Below are 24,537 nucleotides of genomic sequence, written 5' to 3' on the forward strand. Positions count from 1 at the left end.
TATGAATATTAGTTTATTCTCTTATAAAGTAGAAGAAAATTGAGAAATTAAAAAAAAAAAAAAAAATACTGTTATACTGTTAGTAATTTACAACAATGGAGAAAACTGATATAGAATATTTAAATATACCAGAAAATATTAAAAAAAAGTTATATGCTAAGAATATAAGCACAAGTATTTTTTTTTTATAAAAAAGTTTAAAAAAATTAGAAATATTATTGGATATATTAAAAATATATTAACTTGAATATAATGTATATTCCTTATATTTATTTTTTTAATTCCTATAATATCCAATTAGATATACATATATATATTCTTTTTTTTTCTTTTTGTTTTGTTAGTTGAAAAGTTAAGTACAAATTATTTAGAAAATAATTCTGTAAAAGTTGGTTTTTTAATTATTTGTTTTTTTGTTATTTCCTTTTTATAATGTATATTTTTCTATAATTTATTTTTGATTATAGGAGATTAATTTAATACAAGAAGAAATATTTAAATGTCACTTAAATGAATTAGGTATAAAAGATGAAAATGAAAGGGAGGAAAATGCAATCATTAATCCACTAATATTTTCTAATAATCTTTATTCATATAGTGATAAAGAAAATTATTATATCAATAGCAGCTCTGATTTTTCAAGTTATAATTCTTCTTCACATTTATCCTCTTTTGAATCAACCAATGATTATGATTTGATAAATAATAGAAAAAATAATATAACGAAAATCATTTCTTGTAATAACAATGATGCAATATTTAAGAATAAGAAAAGTACTAACCAAAATGATAATATATACAAAGAGAAATTAGGACAAAAATTTTTATTATATTCAAACTTTATGAAAAAAAATTTAAAAAATCATAAAATATATAAAACAGAAAATGCTTCATTAAATAACTTATTATGTGGGGGTATAGAAAGTTCTAAAATATATTTATTTTATGGAGATAAAATAAATATAAATAAAATTGTTTTAGTGAATTTATTGTATGATATCATTATAAATAGTAATAAAAATTCGAGTATTGTATACATTTATTTCAGTTATATTAATGATATAACAATTATTCATAATATTATAATGGCAAAAATAAAACAACAAAAGAAAGATTTCTTATTAAGTGATATTCTTCGTAACTTTTATATTTTTAGAGTTCAAAATATTAATGAGCTTATTTCTTTTTTATTACTTATAAAGAATACTATTTTAAAAAATAAAAATTCTAAAAATGGCCTTAAAAATGAATTTAATAATTTAATATCAATAGGAATATTCAATTTTACAGATTTAATAAAAAATTTAAACATTATTAATTCTTGTTCTTACTTTTATTTAGTTAGAGAATTAAAAACCCTTTCAATTATTTTAAATATATCTATATTAATTTTTGACAATGCGAAAAATGAAACATTAGATATTACTAATAATAAAATAAATTATAAAGAACAAAAGATAGAAGAGCATAAAAAAATACAAAAAGTTTTCAAAGAATATGATAAAAATACAAAAAAAAAAAAAACATATACAACCTTTAGTAATAGAAATGAATATAGTAATGTTAACGAGGAACACTCCTTTAGTTATAATGAAGATGAAGAAAATTATTTAAGTAAAAAAAAAAATAAAATAAAGAATAATAAATATGAAAATAAAAATTATATTAACATAGAAAATAGTACAAGTAGCGAAGTCTTAAGTGTAAATGAGTCATGTGAAGAATGTGAATATGAACATCATAGTGAAAATTCTGATAACTCAATCAATACATGTGTCGGTAATACTATAAACTACAATGGGGAAAATGATTATAAAACAATAAATAGTGAAAAAAATATGTTTGACAATGTTAAAGAAAATATCAGAAAGCCACTTGTTCCATATTCCATTTATAATTCTTTTGACTTTATTATAGAAATAGAATTAATAAATAAAATTAAGAATAAAAAACTAATAAGATTTACGTTATTTAGATCTCAAAATAACATTAAGTATTATTATTCCTGTTCTTATATAAGAAATAATATATTAATTAATCTTATGTAGCTTTTTTTTTTTTTTTTTAAAGTAGAAACATTTTTTAAAATTAGATTATCTATATTTTTTTTTTTTTTTTGTTCATTAATAAAAAAATATATATTAATATTAATCAAAAAATCATTTTTTTTTTTTTTTTTTTTTTTCTATTTAAAAATCCTTTATACACATTAGATTCTTTAAGAATACATTTTTCTTTTTTTTTTTTTTTTTGGTAATTTAAAACAACATAAAAAAACACACTTTCGAAAAAAATGATTAAAAGAAAAAAAAGAATATAAAAAAAAAATATTAAAATAAAATTAATTTAGGTAAACAAAACATAAAAATATTTTAGCAGATCCTGATCTGTAAAAAAAGAGAAAAAAAAAATTGTAAATTGCATGTTTTTATATATAAAAAAATGTAAATAAGAAAAATATAAGATATTATTAAAAAAAAAAAAAAAAAAAAAACTAACTCATCATCATTATGTATGCTGCAATCCATAAAACTTGGCAAAAAAAAAGGAGAACCACTTTTTACATTTTTTGATTCTTTCCCTATTGTCAATCTAACATTGTCTCCTTTATATATATAACCGTACTGTGTTAAAAAAAAAAAAAAATAATAATAAAATGAAAATAAAGATAAAACATTGTAAATAATAATATAAAAATATTTCATTTTTAAAAATTTACTATTAAATTATGTAAAATATTCCCTAATTCAATAGATCTTTTTTTTGATAAAATTACATTTGTTGTTCTACTTTGAGCTGTTAATATCATCGGACCAAACTTTGAAAAAAAAAAAAATAAAATAAAATAAAATAAAATAATATGGATATAATAAATAATTTGATTTATTTAGAATAATAAAAAATTTTTATAAGTTGTTACCTTAACACCTGATATTTTTTCCCACACAGCATCAGCAGGATGATAAGACACCCCTATGAAGAAAAGAATAAATAAAAATAAATAAAATGAAAAATATCTATATTATTTAAAAAAATTTTTTTTTTAATTTTCTTTATTTTATTTTTTTTAAAATGAAAAAAAAAAATTATATATTTCTTTAATTTTTTTCTTTTACTGTAAGAAACAGTTTTGTTATTTTCATCAACAAAAGTAGAGTATCCTGGATCTGTTTTTAATTCATTTTTCAAATTATTATTTATATTGTTTTTATAAAAATCTGAAGATGATTTATTTTCAATATTATTATTTGATTTATTTTCATTTTGTTCTATATCCTTTTTTCTTCTTCTTCCTCTTTTCTTATGAACTTTTTTAAATTCTCTCTCTGAATCTTTTTCTTCTGATTCACTTGTTGTTGATCTAGCATTTCTTTTATTATTTTTATTAAATTCTTCTTCTCCTTCATAAGAGAAATCGTCTTTATTATTTTTCAGTTTATCCATATTTCTATAATAATAATTAGATTCAACATGATTCGTTATTTCTTTATCATAATTATTATACATAGGAGCAAATTGTTCTTCATTTATATTTCCTTTAAAATTATTATTCATCCTATTTTGAATTACATATAGGGATGGATTCATATGCTTATTCACATTATTATTATTATAAATATGATGATGATTATATGATGGATTTAAATTCATATTTAATTGTTGATTCATTTGTTGGTCTAACTGAGAATTTATTTGCTGATTTAAAGGATGGTTTAATTGTTGATTTATCGGATTATTAATTTGTTGATCCAACTGAGTATTTAATGGATGACCTAATTGTTGATTTATTTGCTGATTTAATGGAATATTTAATTGTTGATTTAATGCATGATTAATTTGATGTGACATTTGTTGATCTAATTGGGAATTTAATTGTTGATTTATTTGCTGATTTAATGGTTGAACTAATGGTTTATTTAACTGACTTAATGGATCAGTTAACTGATGACTTAATGCCTGAGGGGGAGGTGGGGCTAATTGATAATTTAAAGGTTGACCTAATGCTTGATTTATTTGCTGATTTAATTGATCTAAAGGTTGATTTAAATGAGTATTTATGGTATGAGGTATTTGTGTATTATATGTAGGATTAATTACTGAATTCACATTATTATATAATGGATTATTCAAATCATTCACTACATTATTATTTAAGTTATTAAAATTATTTGTTTGTATATTTTGATTTCCTGGTTGATATGATAGTATATTATTATTATTATTATTATTATTATTATTATTATTATTATTATTATTATTATTATTTTCATTTGATTGCAGTTCTTCTGGAGGTGTTTTTTTTAATTTCGGTCGTCCTCTTTTTTTCTTTACAGGTGGTTGATCTTTATTTTGTTTATTTAAGAGATCTATATTATTAGTTGTAGTAATATTTTGTGCTATATTATTTGATAAATTATTATTTACTATACTTGTTTTATTTAGATTCTCTTTTTGTAAATCATTATCATTAGAAAAATCATTTAATTTTTCCTTTTCCTCATTATTTTCTATTATACCAATTTCGTTATTCTTATTTGCATTTATAGAAATTTTTGAATTTTCCTCTTCTTTCTTTTCTCCACTAGAAGTAACATTTCCATGATTATTTTCCTCTCTTTTTTTTTCATCATTTATGTCTAGTTGATTTTCATTCAAATTTTTTATATTATTTTTATTGTCAGAAAATTCATTAAAATTCATCATTTCTGAATTAAGATTAATATTCATTTTGTTTAAATATATATTTTCTTGATCTTGATTTTCATTAAAATATGTATTTTTTACATTATAATTATTATGTATATTCATCTTATTATACATATTATGTTGTTCATCAATGTTTTCATATTGATCATAAATATCTTTTTTGTTTAAATAATCAACAGAATTTTGATGAAAATGTATTTCATTTTTATGATAATTTGTATCATCATAATTATTTCTTTCGTTCATACGGTTATAAATATTATTTGATTTATTATTATATTCATAATTAATACTTTTATAATTGGGATTTATATGATCATTTGATTTCAATTGAGAATATTTTCGGTTATAATAATCGTCATCATTATTATACATATATGAATCATTTTTATATTTATTATTCATAATGGAAGAATATTTATTATTTTTGTTTTCACATTTATCGTTATAATCATTTTTATCAATATAATAATCATCTATATATATTTTTTTTTTTTTATTTTCATTATTATTTAATATATTGTTTCTTTCTTTATAATAAAACAACTCTTTTTCTTCGAGGTTATTATTTATATCATTTTTATCTGAAATTTCGTTAATATTTCCATAAGAAATTTTATTTTTTCCATTATTTTCTATTCCGTAATTGTTATTATTATATTCTATAAAATTATTTTTATAAAACATTTTTTTTTCTTCTATATTCTTAAAAATAGCATTTTTTTTCATTTTTATACCTTCATCATTTTGTTTGTCATCTATATATTTTTTTTCATACATAGAATAATCATTTTCAAATTTTTTATTAGATGATATATATCTATCATTCCTATACATGTCATTTATATTATTTTCATCATTTTTAATTCTATCATTATTAATATACATATCTTCACCATCGACTTTCTTATAACTTTTATTTGGAAAAGTTTTAAAATAGTTATTTCTTTCTTCATTTTCATAAATATCTTCACTTCTATATATTTTATCACCAGGAACTACATGATTATCGTTGTTATTCTTATAAATATATTTTGTCTTTTTCATTTGTTCATTTACATTTATTTCATTCTTCATTATATTTTTAGTTTTAGAATCTTTATTATTATAAACAAATTCGTTACTTTTATGTTCATCATCTGTTAAATTGTTATAAATATTATTATAATAGTTTTTATTATCATCTTCCTCTCTATATGCATTATTTAAATTATAATAGTGATCTTTTTTATTTATACAATGTTTATTTTTTATATATTTATTTCCAGGATTATGTAAATAATCATCTGAATACTTTTTTGCATTGATATTTGTATCAAATGAACTGTATCTTTTTATTCGTGCATTGGAATAATAGTCATCTTGTTTTTTATTATCATAATATTCTTCATAATCATTATGAAATTTGTTTTTATATCTCATATTATTCAAATTTTCATCATTTTCTTCATATAATTCTTTTTCATCGCTATAGGAATTATTTAAGTTTTTTAATATGCGCCTATTATTTTCAATATTATTATCTTTATCAAATTCTTTTAATCTATTGTTCTTATTATGAATATATTTATAATATATATTTTCATTTATGTTATAATCTGTTTCTCCATAATTATTTCTTCTATTTTTATGAAAATCTTCATTCCTTACTTTTAATATATCATTTTTAAATTGCTTATTGCCTTCTTTTTTATTTTTACGAACATAGTCATAGTATAAATTATCCTTTGAAGAACCATTAAATTCATCAAAATCTTCCTCAAAATAGGAGTCTTCTCCTTCATGATTTAATTCTTTATATTTTATTTTTTTATCACTGTTATACCTAGATAAATTGTTATACTTCTTTAAATTATATCCTTCACTGAATCTGTTATAATTTTTATAATTTTTTGATTCTTTATCAAATATTACATTTGATTCATTTTCTTTATTACATAAATCATTTAATTTTGATTCATTTTGATCATCTTCACAACTTTTTTCTTTTATCATACTTTTTCTTATTTGTGTTATTCTTCTTATAAAATTTTCCTTATTATCTTTATCAGATTTATTTATATTAACTATTCTATATATATTTTTATTCAATCGAATAGCTTTTTCATTATTATTGTTTGAATTTAATAATTCTTCATTTGACAATTCACTATTTTTACATTCAGATATATCATCTTTTTTATTTTTTAAATCATCTGGAAAACTTAAATTACTAAAACATTTTTTATTATCATTATAATTTTCTTTTATATATGCTTCTTCTAAATTACATTCATTATTTAATTCTTTATCTTTTGACTTATTAAAAGGAGAATTATTTTCACTACTTTCTTCATATTCTATATTTTTATAACTTGAACTATTATAAACACTATTTCTTAATTTTTTCTTTTTGCAATTTTTCATAGTACTTGAAAAGGAATAACAAGAACCGAGTGTAGAAATATCATTATCAAAATAAAGTTCTTCTTCTTTTTCTGAATCATAAAATGATGAAACATCATCATCAACGTAACTTATTCTACTAACTGTATTATCTAAATTATCATTTAAAATTTGTGAGCTATTTAATCTATAAATTTCACAAATATTGTCATTAGTAGTATTATCTTCTTTCTTTTTTGATAAACAATCAATAGAAACATTTAAGGGATCACTTAAATTACTTATATTTAAACTATCATTGTTTTCTCTTCAAAAAAAAAAAAAAAAAAAGAAAAATGTATATATGTACATATACTATAATATATCATAGATTTTTAATTGTATTCAGGTTTTCTTTATATTTATTTATTTATTTATTAATTTATTTTAGTACTTACAGCGAAGAAAGAGGTTTTCGTTCTATTACGGTAAATAATCCATTACTAATTGTTGATTGATCAAGTCTCTAAAGAAAAAAAAAAATATATATTTTCCATATATTTAATTGTATAAATTTAATGAAATAGAAAAAAAAATTAATTTATGTCTTTTTTAAAAAATGTACATATTTTCTTGTTTTTACTTACAAAATCACTTTTCTGGTCATTATTCATAATTAAAAAATATATTTTTTTTATTTTTCTTATATAAAATTAAATATAAAAAATAAATTGCAATAGAAAACGAACAACTTAATATACGTAATAATAAAATATTTAAATGTTTAAAACAACTAAATTTCTGAAATTTTAAAAATTCTAAGATAATATACAAAAATTTATTTTAAATATTTAATTATATAAACTTAAAAAAAAAAAATATATTTTTTTTAATAAGAATTTAATAAGAAATTTCATATGAAAAAATGGATCACTCTTTTTTTTTTTTTTTTTTTTTTTTTTTTTTGTCGGTATTTTCTTTTTCCAAAGAAATATTTATCTTAATCAAAATAGGCTATAAATATATTTTTAATATATGTTTTAATATATTTTTTGATGCATATATTATATTTTTTTACATATTTTCTAATTTTTGATTTAAATAAAATAATTATTTTATTGCTATTTTATTTCATTTTCTTTTTAATTCAAATATATCACTTTAAATAAAAAAAAAAAAAAAAAAAAAATGTATACATATTAAATAACAAATTATTTAAGTATAATAAAATTATCAATATTTTAAAAGCTTTGCAATTTTAAAGAACTTAAAACAAAAAAAAAATTATGCATTTTATTAAAAATTTTCTTTTTTTTTTAAATATAATTATATTATCTTTGAAATTTCTTTTTTTGTTTTTTATTATCTTATTAAATAAAATAAAAATTATTTTATGACATAAATAACAAAAAAATAATTGCAATAATTAAAGATACATATATTTTTTTTTTTTTTTTTTTTTTTGTGTGTTACTAACTAAAATTTTCTTTTAAATAAATATGCAATGTATTTCATATTATGAAGTATTTTTCTATAAAATTTTTCATTTTCTGTTTAATTTTGTTATTCTTTTACTTATTAATATTTAAAATATACTAATACTTTTTTTATTAATTTTGAAAAAAAAATTCTCTATTGCACATACAATGTTAAAGTAAAAATATTTTAAAAATTCTTTGTTCCAAAAAAAAAAAAAAAAAATAAATGAAAATATTATATTTTTTCTAAACAATATTTGTATGTGAATCATTTAAATTTATGACTTCTAATGATTAATAAACCACAAAAAAAATATTAATAAAAAAGGAAAATTTATTTTTCTTTTCTTTTCATATAAAATGAATATAACTCTATCATGAAAGAAACACAATACATTTTTAGAATACTTATTTTTCATGCATTAAATAATTAAACACAAAAAAAAAAATAAAACAATAAATTAATTGTATACTTAAAAAAAATAACAAAAAAAAAAAAAAAAAAAAAAATTGTTATAAATCTTTTTTTTTAATGATTTACACATTTTAAAAAAGATATTATCACTTTTTAAAAATATAAAACAATTTAAATTTAAATATGTACTGAGCAATTACTAATTTTTAGCGACTTATTTTTTATGATACTTTAATAATAATATATATAAAATTTATCATATAATTAAATCTTAATACATATTTAACTAATTATTTTTTTTTCTTGATTATTACAAATATGGTGACTGTATTTCAAGGAAAAAAAAAAAAAACTTTCTTTTAAAATATAGAAAATATATTCCTTCATCTTCTGTTTGAACAATAAACGTTAATTAAGCTATGGTAAATAATTACATTATATAAAAAATATTTAATATTGTTGAACATTTTTTAAATTTATTTCTTATATGTAAAAACAGAAATTTTTTATAAGATTTGAAATATATATGTATATATATATATATGTTTAGGAATATTGAAATATCTATACATTTTAATGAGTAACTCATTAGTTTTAATTTTTATTTATTTATTTTTCCGTTTTAATTTATGTTTAAAATTACATTATATATATAAAAAAGATTTGGTTTCAACAAATAGAAAAACTAAAAGAATAAATATTGGAAAACGGTCCTTTCTCTACAAAAATGATGCATTTAATAATAATATAAAAAAGAAAAATTATAAGATCTTTTATAAAAGTAAAAAAGAAAAAGATTTACTTGAGTCAGGCTATTTGTATCCTTTTGACCACTTAGAGAAAAAAAAAAAGAAATTTCCACCTGACCCTTATATACCAAGTGAAGAAGAACAAGAAGATTCTTTTGATATATACGAAGATGAATTAGATGAAAACGATTATTTAAACTACGATGATGATGATGCTAAAAAATATTTTGGAAAAACAACATTCAATCAACCTAATACTATAGAAAAATATAAAGAACATGAAGAAGAAACATATAATAACTCTAGTTCTGATTATATTTCTATGAAAGATGAAAGTGACAATTCTTACACAAAGAATATGGACATATTGGAGAAAACAAATCAAAATGAAAAAAGAGAGAATTTAGAAGAAATAAAAAAGAATGTTGCAGAAATAAATAATGAAAATATAAAAGAAAATAATGATATTATAGGTTTAGATAATGAAGAAAATAACTTAAAAAACATAAATAAAGAAATAATAAATATTAATTTTTACTCATCTGAACAAAATAAAATACAATGTGAAATGATGAAAGATAAGCTATATTATTTATTCCATCCCTGCATGGATAACATATTTATTGAATTTTTTCAATTGAATATTGAATCCTTTACAGATTCCAAAGAAAAAGAAATTTATGCATCGTATTGCAGCAAAGATTATAATTTTAAAACTGTGGTTTCCTCATTTAATGATCTAATTGATTTTTTTAACAAGTTAAAAAAAATACTTCATGATAAAATTGATAAATTTTATTACAAGAAAGAAAATAAATATAGTGCATATTTAAATAAAAATTCAAGAAAAGAAATGGAAAAATATAAAAAAGAAAGGAGCGTCACAAATGTATCAAAAAAGAATCTACAAATGAGCATTGAATCATCTCTTAAATTAATAGAAAAATGTACCGAAAATATATACAAGCAAAATTATGAACAAACTCTCCATGATTTAAAACTAGCATATAATATGCTTCCTTGTAAATATTATGGTTATTTTTTATCAAACTTATGCTCAAATATATCTATTTTGTCTTTTTACACAAATGATATACAGGGTGCTTTTCATTTTGCTCTCAAATCAATTAAGTATGAACCAAAATATTGTGTAGCTTGGAAATGTTTAGGAGATTCATATAGAAGTTATAGAAAATTTTGGCAAGCCAAAAACTTTTATGATATAGCAATATATTTGGGTTATAAAGATACTAAAGGAGAAAACTTTGATGAAATAGTTCAAGAGTTAAATAATTTAACTCAGAAAGCTTTAAAAAATGTTGATTTATTAAAAGAAAATATGAACAGTCATGTAAATGTTGTAATTAAAAAAAACATTGGAGTAGTAATCAACAAAAATCCAGATTCAATAGGTGGTTGCTTCATATCTTATGTAATCGAAGGAAGTAAAGCTAGTAAAAAAAATTTTCATCATGGGGATCAAATTGTTTCCTTAAATAATATTATTACATATGGAAAACCAATAGACTTTTGCCTAAAATCATTTCAAAAAAATAAAGGTACATATGATATAATTTTTTTTAAAGGAAATATCATTGAATTGTATGGTTTAAAAGCATATAAATATTTAATGGAAAATAATTTATTTTCTACACTTTTTGAAAACGAACAAATTTTATCTTTTAAAAGGAATGAAACAATTTTATTTGATATGAAAGGATTTGGTACATTTTCAGAATATGGAATGTCAAAGTCAGAAATATAAAACAATAATGAAGAAAAAAATATGTTTTTGTAAAAGGAAAATTTTATACAATATATAAAAAAAATTAAATTACAAGTAAAAAAAAAAGGTATGCTCTCATATAAAAAGAAATTTTAAATAAACAATGTATATCAAAATTTACAATATTTTTTTTTTAAGATTTATCTTTATTCATAATTTTTTCATTAGTGAAAATTTTAATTTTATAATTTTTCTTTTGATACGTTGCAAATTTAAAATTAAATGTAAACATCCTGATAATTATTTTTTTTGCAGAAATTATAAATAGGTAAATTTTCATTTTTTTTTTTTTATTAAATATTACTTTGAACATTTAAATTTTATAAAGACAATACATCACTGAACAGTGTTTTAAAATGTAATGTATGGTTTTTATATTTTTAAGTAGATCTGTTATTATTTGTTTTATTTTGAGAATAAATTATATTATCATATAAGCTTATATATTTTTCATATTTTTCAATGTCCCTTTTTGTCCAATTATTAGTAGGCTTTTTTATGCTTTGATTATTATTTACACAATTTTTTTCAAATTTTTCTTTTAATTTTTGTATAGTAATTGGTATTTCACAATCAGTTAAGAAATCTTGAAAAGTACTTTGATACTTTTTTCTCAGAGGAATTGAAAATAATTTATTTTCTTTGTAAAAGAAAAAGGCTAAAAATTTTATTGCACTTAATTTTATGCTTAAACCAGGATAAAGTGGTCTATGTTTTCCTAACTCATATAAGGCTTGACATAAAACTTCATACAAATAAGTTTTTAAATAAATTAATGTATTGACATCATTTTTGTTTTTCATTTTTTCAATAATTATATCAAATATATTTTGACTATTTAAATAATTATTATAATAATTAATAAATTTTTGCATTTTTTCTTCACTCTGAAACAAATAAAATTTATTTTCATATTTTATGCAATATTTTTTATCTCCTTTAACAAAATTTTGTTCATCAACTAAGCTAACCAAGCAAAAACCATCATTTTCTACTTGAATATTTACATTTATTTCATTAATTTTCTCAAATTTTGCAAATGGCAACTCTAAGTTTATGTATTCATTAGGATCTTTTTCAAAATTTAAAACATCCTCATAGTTACTAACTAAATAAAAAGAATTATTGTGATATACAGTATAATTATCAAATATGTTGCATTTAAGTAAAACATTTTTATTTTTATACGTAACTAAGCAATAGTTATTAAATTTTATTTCATGTTCATAATTTTCTTTTTCATATATATTAAATCCTTTAAAGTATGCAGTTTTATTATTATATTTATATCTATTATATCTCTGATAGCTTTTTATTCGTTCTTCTATATTGTTAATTATTTGATATTTCATTTTCCATATATTTGTGTACTCAACATTAATAATATTATTATATTTTTTAAATTTTTCTTCTATATTATTTATAAAAGCATAAAAATTATGAACTATTTCATTATTGTCATTATTCTCTGATAGGAAACTTTTATCTGCATTAATTTCATCATTCGACACAATATGATTATATTTATTCAATACTGAAATATTTTCACCACTCAATTTTTCATTTTTATCAATAAATTTTTGTTTAATTATAAAAATTAAATGTGGAATTTTTTTACTTTTTAAAATCGTATTTAACTGATTTCTGTTATAAGGAAAGTTATATAAGATACAACCATGTGATAAAACGTCATACTGATTCAACCTTATATACAACAAATCCATTAATACGTTATCATTTATATTCTTATTTTCAATTACTTCCTTATATTTACTTATTTGATAACCAAATGATATTAAATTTTGTTTATTAATTATTTTACATTTGGTATTTTTCATTAATTCTTCACACACATTTTCTACATTCATATTAGAGTATATAAATATAAAAGGAAGAACAAAAGAAGGGTCTGGCTTCATCTGCGTTAAATAATAAAGTGGCTTCCTAGAAAATTTATTTAATTCTTCTTCTGTTCTAAAATAGAATAAAAATGAATTATATAGAACTATGAAATTTGTGTCTATATCTACAATATTATCAGTGTCAACAGGAGAATAAAAATAAAAACTTGATAATTTTGCATAATTATTATTTTTTAAAAATTCTGCCCACATTTTATCAATTTTTTTTATATTTAATTGAAGAAATAAATTATTTCTGTATTGCAAAATTTGATTTAATTTATCTTCTATTAATGCTTTCACAGATTTCATATGCATTTTGCTTACATTAATATTCCATATATTAGTATAATTTTTTAAATAATTAATAATTTTTTTGTTTTTCTTTGAAACTTTCCTTATTTCATCCAAATACTTCTTCTTCTTACTTTCTTCTACAATTATACTTTTTTCTAATTTATAAAATTCGGATTTTTTCCATGACTCTTGAGTTTTGCATTTTAAATAAATTATATGCTCAGGTATACGAAATGAATATTTTAAAATTTTTACAAATGAATTTAATAATTTTTCCTCTAAAAATTTATACTTACTATAAAGTATTTTTTTCTCATTTTTCCTTAAAAATATTTTTTCGACATCTTTTATTTTTATAGTATTTTTACTGTAGCAAAAATAATTATCAGAATTATTTGATGACTCGTTCTCATTAGAACTGCTTTCATCAGAATTATCTTCACTATATTGTATTTCGTTATTATTATTTTTATTATAAATAATTTCTTCAGTATTCATTTTATGATTAAAATTATTTCTGCTGCTTTTTGAGTTTTTATCATCATCTTCATTTTTTACATATAATGAATCTTTTGAACTTATATGATTGTGTTCTTGATCATTTATTTTACCTTGTTCAGAAAAATCTTTATTTGACATATTTTTTTGTCCATTAGATTTACAAAGCAAAATATCTCTATTTGTTCTTAAAATTTCTTTTAGGTTTTCTCTATCCAATATTTTAAAAATGCTTTTTTTTGTGTAATTAAATTTGATCACACAATTCTCTAAATTTTCGTGTAATATAAATCGTACTGTCAAGATTTTTGCTATGTTTAAAATCAAATTATATGGTTTAATAAGAGAAAATATTATATCATATATTTTTTCTTCCTCAAAAATTTTATTATCTTCAGTTATTTTAACTTTATTAATATTATTTTCTAGAAATAATACATCTTCATTATTTAAATAAATTATTTTTTGAAAGTTAAATTGAGCTAAAGTATCTAATGAAATTTTATTTAAATATTCTTCTTCACCATTATATTTACATATTTTAAAAACATATATATATTTTATTATATATATACATACATATTTAAAATTTTTTATAAATTCATGTTCTATATCTATATATTTTAGAAAAAATTTACATGTAATACTGTTAATTTCATCTTTGAAATTACAATTTTTATCATTTAGTAATAAAATTCTTAATGGAGGTACATTATAATTATGTAAATAAAATCTAATATTCTGATTAAATAAAAAGGCATTATAAGCATTTGACAAATAATGTACTTTTTCATCATGAATTAGTTTGATATTCTGCCTACATTTATATAACCAATTATGTTTTTTTAAAATGTATGGACAATATACATTAGTATAACCATTATTCAGCTTAGAAATTAATATATTATCATCTAATATAGAATTATAATTAATATAAGAATGAAAAAATGGGTTTATGATTTTTCTTATTTCGTTTAAATAATTATAAATGTTATTATTAATATTTATGAAGTGAATATTATAATTTTCTTTTTTTAATTTTTCTATCTTTCTTTTATAGTTTCTGTTGTATAAACACATATAGTTACAATTATTAAAACTATTTAAATTGCTCTCAACGGTCTGTGAAATATTATATTCGAAATTCTCAATAATTTTTGTCTTTTTATTATTAATATTAAATGCAATAATGTAACCAACTTCAATATTCATTTTTTTTAAATGAGAAAAAATTTTATTATTTAATGGTAATCCACTTATGATAAAATTGTTATTTGAATATGTAGATACAACACTTTCGCTACATAAAACTTTGTTTGTTTCATTATTATTACCTTCAAACTTCTCTAAACTGTTTTCTTTTTTTTTAATATTATCATCTTCAATTTGAATTTTACATTTTTCATTTTCTATATAAAATAATTTATCAATTAAACTAATTAATTTACTTATTATTTCATTTGCACTCTCTAAGCTTTGTGCAATAAAAAGTTCACTAATTATGTTTTTAAAATTAATCTCTTCTTCATCATTCCTTTTAATCATTAATAGATTATAAAGAGATTTAATTTTTATTATAAGGTCAAAATGTTTTTTTTTTATTTTTTTTTCTTCATAAATATTTTCCACAGAATTTTTCTTTTTTAGTGAAGCATCAAATCTATTATTAAGTAAATTTTCAAAATTTTTTCGGAACTCATTTAAGAATAATATAATCTCTCTCAAGATATACACATTAAAATTGTGGATTTTATTCATTTTCTTACATATATATCTAACCATAAATAAGGAAGAAATCATTTTACCTTCAAGCAAACGATTAGCTTCAAATAAATGAAAATTGAAATCTTCTTCGTCTTCATTAATTTTTTCAAAAACAGATTTAAAATATTCATCCATATCAATATGTATTATTTTATCATAAGATTTAAGCAAGTTAAAAATTTTGTTTTTTATATCATTATTTGGAAAATAAATGACCATACAAAAACTTACTGATTCTTTTATTTTTTGACTAGAATAAAATTTTGGGTACTTCAAAAACTCATTCATTTTTTCATATGTTTCTAACATATACACTTTATTTTTATAAATGACTGTAAAATTTTTATCTCCTTTTATTAATTTACTTTCATTTATGTAGGAAACGGGACAATATTTATAATAATTACTCCAATATCTATAATATTTATTTATATTTTTATTTTCCAAAGCTTCCTCTTTCATATTGAAATCACTTTTTTCATAAATTTCGTTGTTTTTTTTTTCTGTTTTCAATTCTCCTTTACTTTTTCTTAGATCCTGATTATTCACTTTTTTATATTGTGCATCCTTATGATCATTTTTTTCATTCATAATTAATTTTGATGAAACTCCTTTTTGTTTTAAATTTATTAATAGAAAATTATATTTGTTTTTTTCTTTATTATTACTTTTTTTATTATATTTATATGGAAAATAGTTATTTTTTAAATAATAAGAATAGTTATTTTTAATCATATTAACATAGAAAACTTTGTAAATAGAAGTATTTTTAACTACATCTATATGTATTATTTTTATATCGAATGTTTTCACTAATATATTTAGTAAATACTTTTCCACTTCTTCTAAATTTTTTAAATCATCATTTAAAATTTTTATGTTATTCTCATTTGCAATATTTGAATTCTTTATTTCTACAATGTGTTCAACCTTTCCTCTGCTTACGTCATCTAGTTTTTCTGATTCATCATTTTCTATTTCTTCATTAAAATTTTGTACACTTCCTATTTTACTGTCTTCATTATTTGTTTTTAATAACTTTTTAAAGTATGAAAGAATTAAGCAAATTTCCTTTTCAAACTTTATATCATTGTAATAATTTTTTAAGTCTTTGTAATAATTTTGATAGTATTTTTTAGGGTTAGAACATTTATAAATGTAATTTATTTCTTTATTCATTAAATCAAAATATTTTTCACTTACATTATCGACATTTATAATGTAAGTATTAGCTTTTTTGTCATTACTCTGGTTGTATTCCTTGAATTTGTCGTATTGAACTTCCTCTGTATTCAACAAATGTATATTTTTCTTATTTTCTTTTTCATTTTTTCCTTTATATTCTTCATTATCTTTCTTTTCATTGTTTTCCTCTGCATTGTCTTCCTCTTCACTATTTTCCTCTTCACTATCTTCCTCTTCACTACCTTTCTCTTCACTGTTTTCTTTTTCATTTTCTTTGTCTTCATTATCTTCCTCTTCATTATCTTCCTCTTCATTATCTTCCTCTTCATTGTCTTCTTCTTCATTGTCTTCTTCTTCATTATCCTCCTCTTCATTATCTTCCTCTTCATTGTCTTCCTCTTCACTGTTTTCATCTTCATTATCTTTGTCTTCTTCTTTATCTTCATGGTATTTTTCTCTATTTTTTTGATCGTTTTCTACTTCATCAAGGTAATCTTTATCTATACTATCAATACTTAAATAATTTTCGTCCGAGAATTCATCATTATCCCCATTTTCTTTTTCATCACTATATATATTTTCCTCTTTGAATTTGTCTTCGCATTCATTTTCATCATCTTTTTTTTTTTCTTTTTTTCTTTTGTATCCTTTAACTAGTTTCCTTTTTTCTCCCTTTTCTTCTTTTTCTTCTTCTTCTTTTTCTTCTTCTTCTTCTTTTTCTTCTTCTTCTTTTTCTTCTTCTTCTTCTTTTTCTTCTTCTTCTTCTTTTTCTTCTTCTTCTTCTTTTTCTTCTTCTTCTTTTTCTTCTTTTTCTTTTTCCTCTTCCTCTTCCTCTTTATCTTCTTGATCTTCCTTTTCTTCTTTTCCTTCCTCATTTTTACTTTTGAATTCATCTATGATAATACTTTTTTTTTTTTCTTCTTCATTGCTTTCACTACCTTCAACTTTTATCTCTTCATTTGTATTTTCAGTTTTCTTTTTTTGACTATTAATATTAAATTCAATATCATTTCCTTTTAATTTGACCAGTTCAAATGGATAGGAAACATTATTTTTATATTGGTTCAATAAGTTTTCATAAATTTTCTTTATATAAGATGATTCTTCACAGTTAAGACTGAAAAGATAAAAGAAGTTAATTACAGTCATTTTACTATAAAAAAGAAATCTTTTATTTACATATTTATTATTATTTATTAATTTTTACTTTAGGTTCCTATAATTTTTAAGAATTATGCAAAATGTTGGAAAGGCATCTTTAAATGGATTCTCTAAAATTAAATTTTTATCATTTAGTATAAAATTATTAATATTTATTTCTCTATTATTTTTTACGTTTTTTAAAAAATTAATATTTAAAAAATGAATATAATTAATATAATTTAAAGAGGACAATTTTTTTAATTTTGAGAGAAAATATTCTAAATGTTTCATAAAATATTCATTTAAATATAAAACGTAACCATTGTTTTTAGAGACAATTGTATTAATATATTCTAACGTTAGATCTAAAATTTTTTTAAAATCAATAGAATTACCATTTTCTAGATCTATATTAATTAATTTACCTAACGGAGACAAAAATTCTTTTTCCATTTTCCAATTTCTATTTAATATTACTGATGGTTCAATAAATTCAACTTTTAATTTTTTTATTAAGTTATATATATTTTTATGAGAATTTGATATTATTATAAAATTTTCTCTTTTCCTTTTTTTATTTATTTTTATAAAGTTTCTCATTTTATTTTCATCTTCTACATGTAGAAATTTAATTTTTTTCCTTGGAGTTTCTGGTTCATTATCCATTTTTATTTCTTTCAAACTGTCTTCATCAAATATTTTACTTCTGTCTTTTATCTCTGATTTATCGTATAGTGAACTTTTTATTTTATTGTCATTATATAACATTTTTTTTACTTCGTTATTATTATGTGATTTATTTTTTTCTTTATTATAATCATGTAACTTATCAGATGTTTCATTTTCATTATATAGATTAGTTTTTATTTTATTATTGTCATATATCATATCTTTCTTGACACATTTTTCAACTAAAATATCATTTACTTTATTTTTATTATTTAACTTATCTTTTCCCTCATTTTCATAATATAACGTATGTTTTTCTTTATGTTCATCACATAGATTATCTGTTCCTTCATCTTCATTATATAACTTATTTCTTTCTTCAATTTCATTATATAACTTATTTCTTCCTTCAATTTCATTATATATCTTATCTTTTATTTTATTTTCATCATATAACTTATCTTTCATCTCATTTTCTTTATATAATTTATCTTTCTCTTCAATTTCATCATATAACTTATCTTTCATCTCATTTTCTTTATATAATTTATCTTCCATCTCATTTTCTTTATATAATTTATCTTTCTCTTCAATTTCATCATATAACTTATCTTTCATCTCATTTTCTTTATATAATTTATCTTTTTCTTCAATTTCATTATATATCTTATCTTTTATTTTATTTTCTTTATATAATTTATCTTCCATCTCATTTTCTTTATATAATTTATCTTTCTCTTCAATTTCATTATATAACTTATCTTTTATTTTATTTTCATTATATATCTTATCTTTTTCTTCAATTTCATTATATAACTTATCTTTCATCTCATTTTCCTTATATATTTTATTTCCTAATTCATTCTCATTATGTAATTTGTCTATTATTTTGTTTTCATTACATAATTTATCTTTTACTTCATTTTCATTATACAACTTATTTTTTAATTGACTATGATCAATTAAAATATTTTTTTCTTCACTTTCTCCTTGCAATTTATTCATTGTTTTAACTTCACCATATAAATTATTTATTTCTCCATTTTCCTTATATAACTTATCTTTTACTCCATTTTCATTATACAAATTACCTTTTAGTTTATTATTATATGATAACTTATTTTTTGTTTCATTTTCAACTTGCAACTGATAACATGCTTCTCTTTCCGTATATAACTTATCTTTTATATTATTTTCATAATATGTCTTATCTTTTCTTTCATTTTCATTCATTAAAATATCTTTTCTTCCATTTTCATTCATTAAAATATCATTTACCTCTTTTTCATTAATTAACTTATCTTTTCTATCACTTTCATTAATTAAAATATCTTTTCTTTCATTTTCATTATATAACTCATAATTTATTTTATTTTTATCAAATAAATTATCTTTTGTTTTGTTTTCATTATATAACATGCCTATTACTTCATTTTCATCACATAACTTGTCTCTTATACTATTTTCACCGTATAAAATATCCTTTTCTTCAATTTCTCTATAAAGGATATCATTTTCTTTAATTTCCCTATAAAGGATATCTTTTTCTTCACCATCATTATATATGATATGCATTGTGTTATTATTTTGATATAATTTCTTTTTTTCTTCATTTTCATATTCATCTGGTAATTTTAATTTTTGATATATTTCATTGGAAGACATTTTTTGATTTTCTTTTCTTAAAATATTTTTTTCATTCTTAACAAATGTATCATTTAATATTTTATTCATTTCATGAAATGTTTTACTCATATCATTAAATAAATTCTCATTTTTATTTTTTTTTATTTCTAAGTTTTCAATTAAAACATTTTTTGTATTTAAATTGTCTATTTCAAGTTCACTAGTTTTGTTCTTTAGGTTACTAATTACATTATTATTTTCTGAATATTCGTTGTTTGAAATATTTTCATCTTCATCATCTTTTAAAATGCTTACTCTTTTAATTTTTTTTACAAAAATATCAAAATTTTGTTCATATGATTCCAATTTATCAGAAATTTCATTTTTAACAGTTATTAACAATTTCTTTTGTTCTTTTATTTTTTTTTCTTCTTCGTCCTCCTTTAATGATTTAGTGTTACTCTCATCATCAACTTTTTCATTTCTTTCTATTTTTAATATTTCGTTTTCTTCCTTACTTAGTATTTTGTTCATATCTTTGTTTATTTCTTCTAGGGTTTCTTTATTCATTCCTTTGTCTAATTCTTCAAATGATAACTTCTTTATTTTAAAGGAATCACTTGTATAATCGCTAGTTTTTGTTCCTTTTTCTTTATTTCTATTTAAACTATATTCCATATTACTTTGGTTCTCTAAAAATTCTTTATTATCATTTATTAACTCGTCATTTATTGAATCTATTTTTTTTTTTAACTTTTTGTATTTTCCCTTGTCTTTTTGCTCTAGCTTCTCTAAAGTTTTTTTTTCATTTTCTAAATAATTTTTTGCTTTACCTATATCATTTTCATTTTCATTTTCATTTTCACTTTTCTTTTCATGAGGTATATCACTTAATTCTTTCTTGTTGCTCTTATTCAATTTTTTTTTTTTTTTAATATCATTTTTTATATCAGTTTCATTTTTTATACAAATGTTATCATCTTTTAAATTATTTTTTAAAGCGTCTATATATTCTTCATCAGAATCACATATATTTTTTATTTTATTTTTTTTTTCTTTATCTTCATCTATTTTTATAAAATTTTTTCTGAACTCCTCATCTAATTGATCATCATTTTTTAAAGCTAATTTTTCTTTTGTTTTATTTATCATGTTATCATTTATTTTATTTGGTGTAATATCTTTTTCTTTTTTTTTTTTTTTCAATTTTTGATTTTCTAAAATATTTTCCTCATTATTAGAATTTAGCTTTTCTTCTTTTGAGATTTTTTTACTTTTTTTATTCACTACTTGAATTTCTTCATTTTCATTTTTAATACTTTTTTTTTTTTCTTCAAAATTTTTAACTTCCTCTTTTTTTTTTTTTTCTTCGTCTTTATCAAATTTTTTTTTTTCACTTTTATATGTCTTTTCATCAAAGTCAATGCAACTATCTAATTCTAAAAAATGTTTTTTTTCTGATACAAATATATCATCAGATATTTCATTTTCCTCTGTCTTAATTTCTTCATTTAATTTATCAGCATCCATTATTTTACATTCTTTTGTGAATTCAGAAAAACTTATTCCATCAATAAGAAAAGAATTTTCTAATTGTGATTTTTCCTTTTTTTTCATTTCATTATTTTTCCTTGATTCAATCTTATTTTCTTCTCCTTTAATTTTTAATAAATCATTTAATACAGAACTATCAGTTTTCCTTCTTTTTTTTTCTACATCTTTTTCTACTTTATCATTTAATAAATTTAATGAAGTATATGAATTCCTAGTTAGGATTAAATTATTACTTAAATTAGGATAATTTTTTCTTATAGAATATTTTTCATCTTTTTTATGTATTTCAATCCCGTTATTTTTTTTAATTTTTTCATCTATATTTTCTCCAACTTTTTTAATTTTTATATTTTTTTTTTTCTCTTGATTAATTTTTGATTTATCTATAAAATAATAAGTAGAATAAAATATTTTATTTATATTATTTTTTATATGTCTAAAATTTATCTTATTTTTTATTTTTCATATTTAATATATATATATATATATATATATATATATTTTTACCATTATTTTCTATATTATGTGTAAATGCATTTGAGGTATTGTAATTTTTTCGTTTTTTTTCTATTAAGTTGTTATTTCCTTCATCGCTATCAATATATTCTAAAGGATTGATATCATTTACATCCATTAATACTATACTACTATGTAAATAAGAATTATTATTCCTATTATTTAATAAATTCTCAAATAAATTTTCATCTATAATTTCTTCTTCTTCATCAGGGTTATATAAAAATGATTCCTGAAGTTGATAATTTTCGCTAAACCTTTTTGTAAATTCTTTTTTTAATTCTTCTACTTCACTAGACATTTTTTTTATAGATTTAATATTTTTTATTAGTCTATTTTGTTCTGAAATTTCATTTTTATTATTCTTTGATAAATTATACAATGACAATCTTTTTTCTTCTTCTTTCCTTCTAAAATGTATCATTATCATAGGTTTTTTTTTAATAATTTCTCCATTGTTTTTTTTTATTTCAATATATGTAATTCTATAAAATAATGATTTTAAAAAGTGAGCATAATCTTCAGCATTTATAGTTGGAGTCCATATATCTGACAATTCAAAAAAAGCATTAAAAAAAGAATAAAAATCTAAAAATTTTTTTCCTTTAGAATCATTATTCCACTCATCATTTACTATTTTTACAATTTCTTTTATTTCAAATTGAGGTATTAGAACTTTACATATTCTTAACATAATTTTAAAATATTCAACTTTTGTAAACTTATCATCCATCTTTTTATTTAAAATATTTAACCATATATTCTTAACACACCTAATAAATACCTTATCATTTCTTATTTTTTCTCTTTCTCTTTTTAATTCCTCATTTTCAAATTTTAAATCTCCTTGCTCACAATATTGTTTTATGTTTTTGATGTCTCTATTATGAGAAAATAACTTATCAAAATTATTCTCCATCTATTTTTCTAGATTACATTACATCATAAAAAAAAAAAAAAAAAGTAATATATTTTTTTTTTTTTAGTAGAACAATTAAACAAAAATAATTAAAAGAAAAAATATAAAATAAGACAAGATAGTAATAAATATTTATAAAACTATTAAAGTAAGTAAAAGAACATACATCAAATATAACTAAAGAAGGAAATATATATATTTAAAATTTTACTTAAAAAAAAAAATAAAAATAATAAAATTACAAAATATTTTGTTGATCTTCCGTATTTTTCTTCTTTTTAAATAGCTCATATGATTTTATTAATTAAATTCATTTTTTTTTATAACTAATACCAGAATTAAAATTATAAAAAAAATTAAATTGTTCCTTTATAGAAAATTTACAATTTTTTTTTTATTTCTAATTATGTTAAATAAAGAACCTAATTATTTTAGACAGAAAATTAAAGAATCTAAAAAAAAAATTTTTTTTTTTTTTTTAATATATGAAGTAGGTTCTTTTATAATACAAAATTAAAAATTATACTTTTATTTTTCTTTGAAATTTTTTTTTTCAAAATAACAAAACTATTTATAAAAAATTGCAAAATATCCCAATTATAATTTTTTCTATTTTTGTAGTATATAGATGCATATTTATTCATTTGTGATTTTCATTAAATGTTCTTTTTTTTTTATATTATTAGAGTTTAAAATTATATTACATATAAGAATTTGTTTTATAACTTTTCGAACATAATACTTTTTATGCATTATTATTATCATTATTATTTTTTTTTTTTTTTTTTTTTTTTTTTTTATAATAAAAGATTCTCCTTTACATACATTTCTTTAGCTTAAAAAATAATATCCAATAAAAAATTTACTTATATAAAAAAAAAAAAAAAAAAAAAAATATATTTATGAAGTATTCTTTTTGCATAAGATACACATGTAGATATAAAAATAAATTTGATGGTATTTGTT

The 24,537-nt window shown here is 18.9% G+C and overlaps 4 protein-coding genes across 4 annotated transcripts; 2 read left to right on the plus strand and 2 right to left on the minus strand.

The window, feature by feature from the left end:
* Window positions 1-95: 95 nt before the first annotated feature.
* PGAL8A_00007000 (conserved Plasmodium protein, unknown function) lies at window positions 96-2,048 on the plus strand (the record flags this gene model as incomplete). Its single annotated transcript, XM_028671465.1, has 3 exons — window positions 96-174; window positions 345-388; window positions 468-2,048. 3 exons carry the CDS (start codon window positions 96-98, stop codon window positions 2,046-2,048), a joined length of 1,704 nt encoding a protein of 567 aa, XP_028528115.1.
* Window positions 2,049-2,341: 293 nt separating this feature from the next.
* On the minus strand, window positions 2,342-7,745 carry PGAL8A_00007100 (conserved Plasmodium protein, unknown function; the record flags this gene model as incomplete). The annotated part of the gene is made up of 7 exons (XM_028671467.1): window positions 2,342-2,387; window positions 2,500-2,624; window positions 2,720-2,818; window positions 2,921-2,973; window positions 3,117-7,399; window positions 7,530-7,597; window positions 7,719-7,745. 7 exons carry the CDS (start codon window positions 7,743-7,745, stop codon window positions 2,342-2,344), a joined length of 4,701 nt encoding a protein of 1,566 aa, XP_028528116.1.
* Window positions 7,746-9,540: 1,795 nt separating this feature from the next.
* On the plus strand, window positions 9,541-11,478 carry PGAL8A_00007200 (conserved Plasmodium protein, unknown function; the record flags this gene model as incomplete). The annotated part of the gene is made up of 1 exon (XM_028671468.1): window positions 9,541-11,478. The coding sequence occupies one exon, from the start codon at window positions 9,541-9,543 to the stop codon at window positions 11,476-11,478; it is 1,938 nt and encodes a 645-aa protein (XP_028528117.1).
* A 401-nt stretch (window positions 11,479-11,879) lies between these two features.
* On the minus strand, window positions 11,880-23,571 carry PGAL8A_00007300 (conserved Plasmodium protein, unknown function; the record flags this gene model as incomplete). The annotated part of the gene is made up of 3 exons (XM_028671469.1): window positions 11,880-18,261; window positions 18,352-22,519; window positions 22,644-23,571. The coding sequence occupies 3 exons, from the start codon at window positions 23,569-23,571 to the stop codon at window positions 11,880-11,882; spliced, it is 11,478 nt and encodes a 3,825-aa protein (XP_028528118.1).
* Between the last annotated feature and the right edge of the window lie 966 nt (window positions 23,572-24,537).

The sequence above is a fragment of the Plasmodium gallinaceum genome (genome assembly GCF_900005855.1).
Source record: "Plasmodium gallinaceum strain 8A genome assembly, contig: PGAL8A_v1_10, whole genome shotgun sequence".
NCBI classification, from domain to species: Eukaryota; Apicomplexa; class Aconoidasida; order Haemosporida; family Plasmodiidae; genus Plasmodium; species Plasmodium gallinaceum.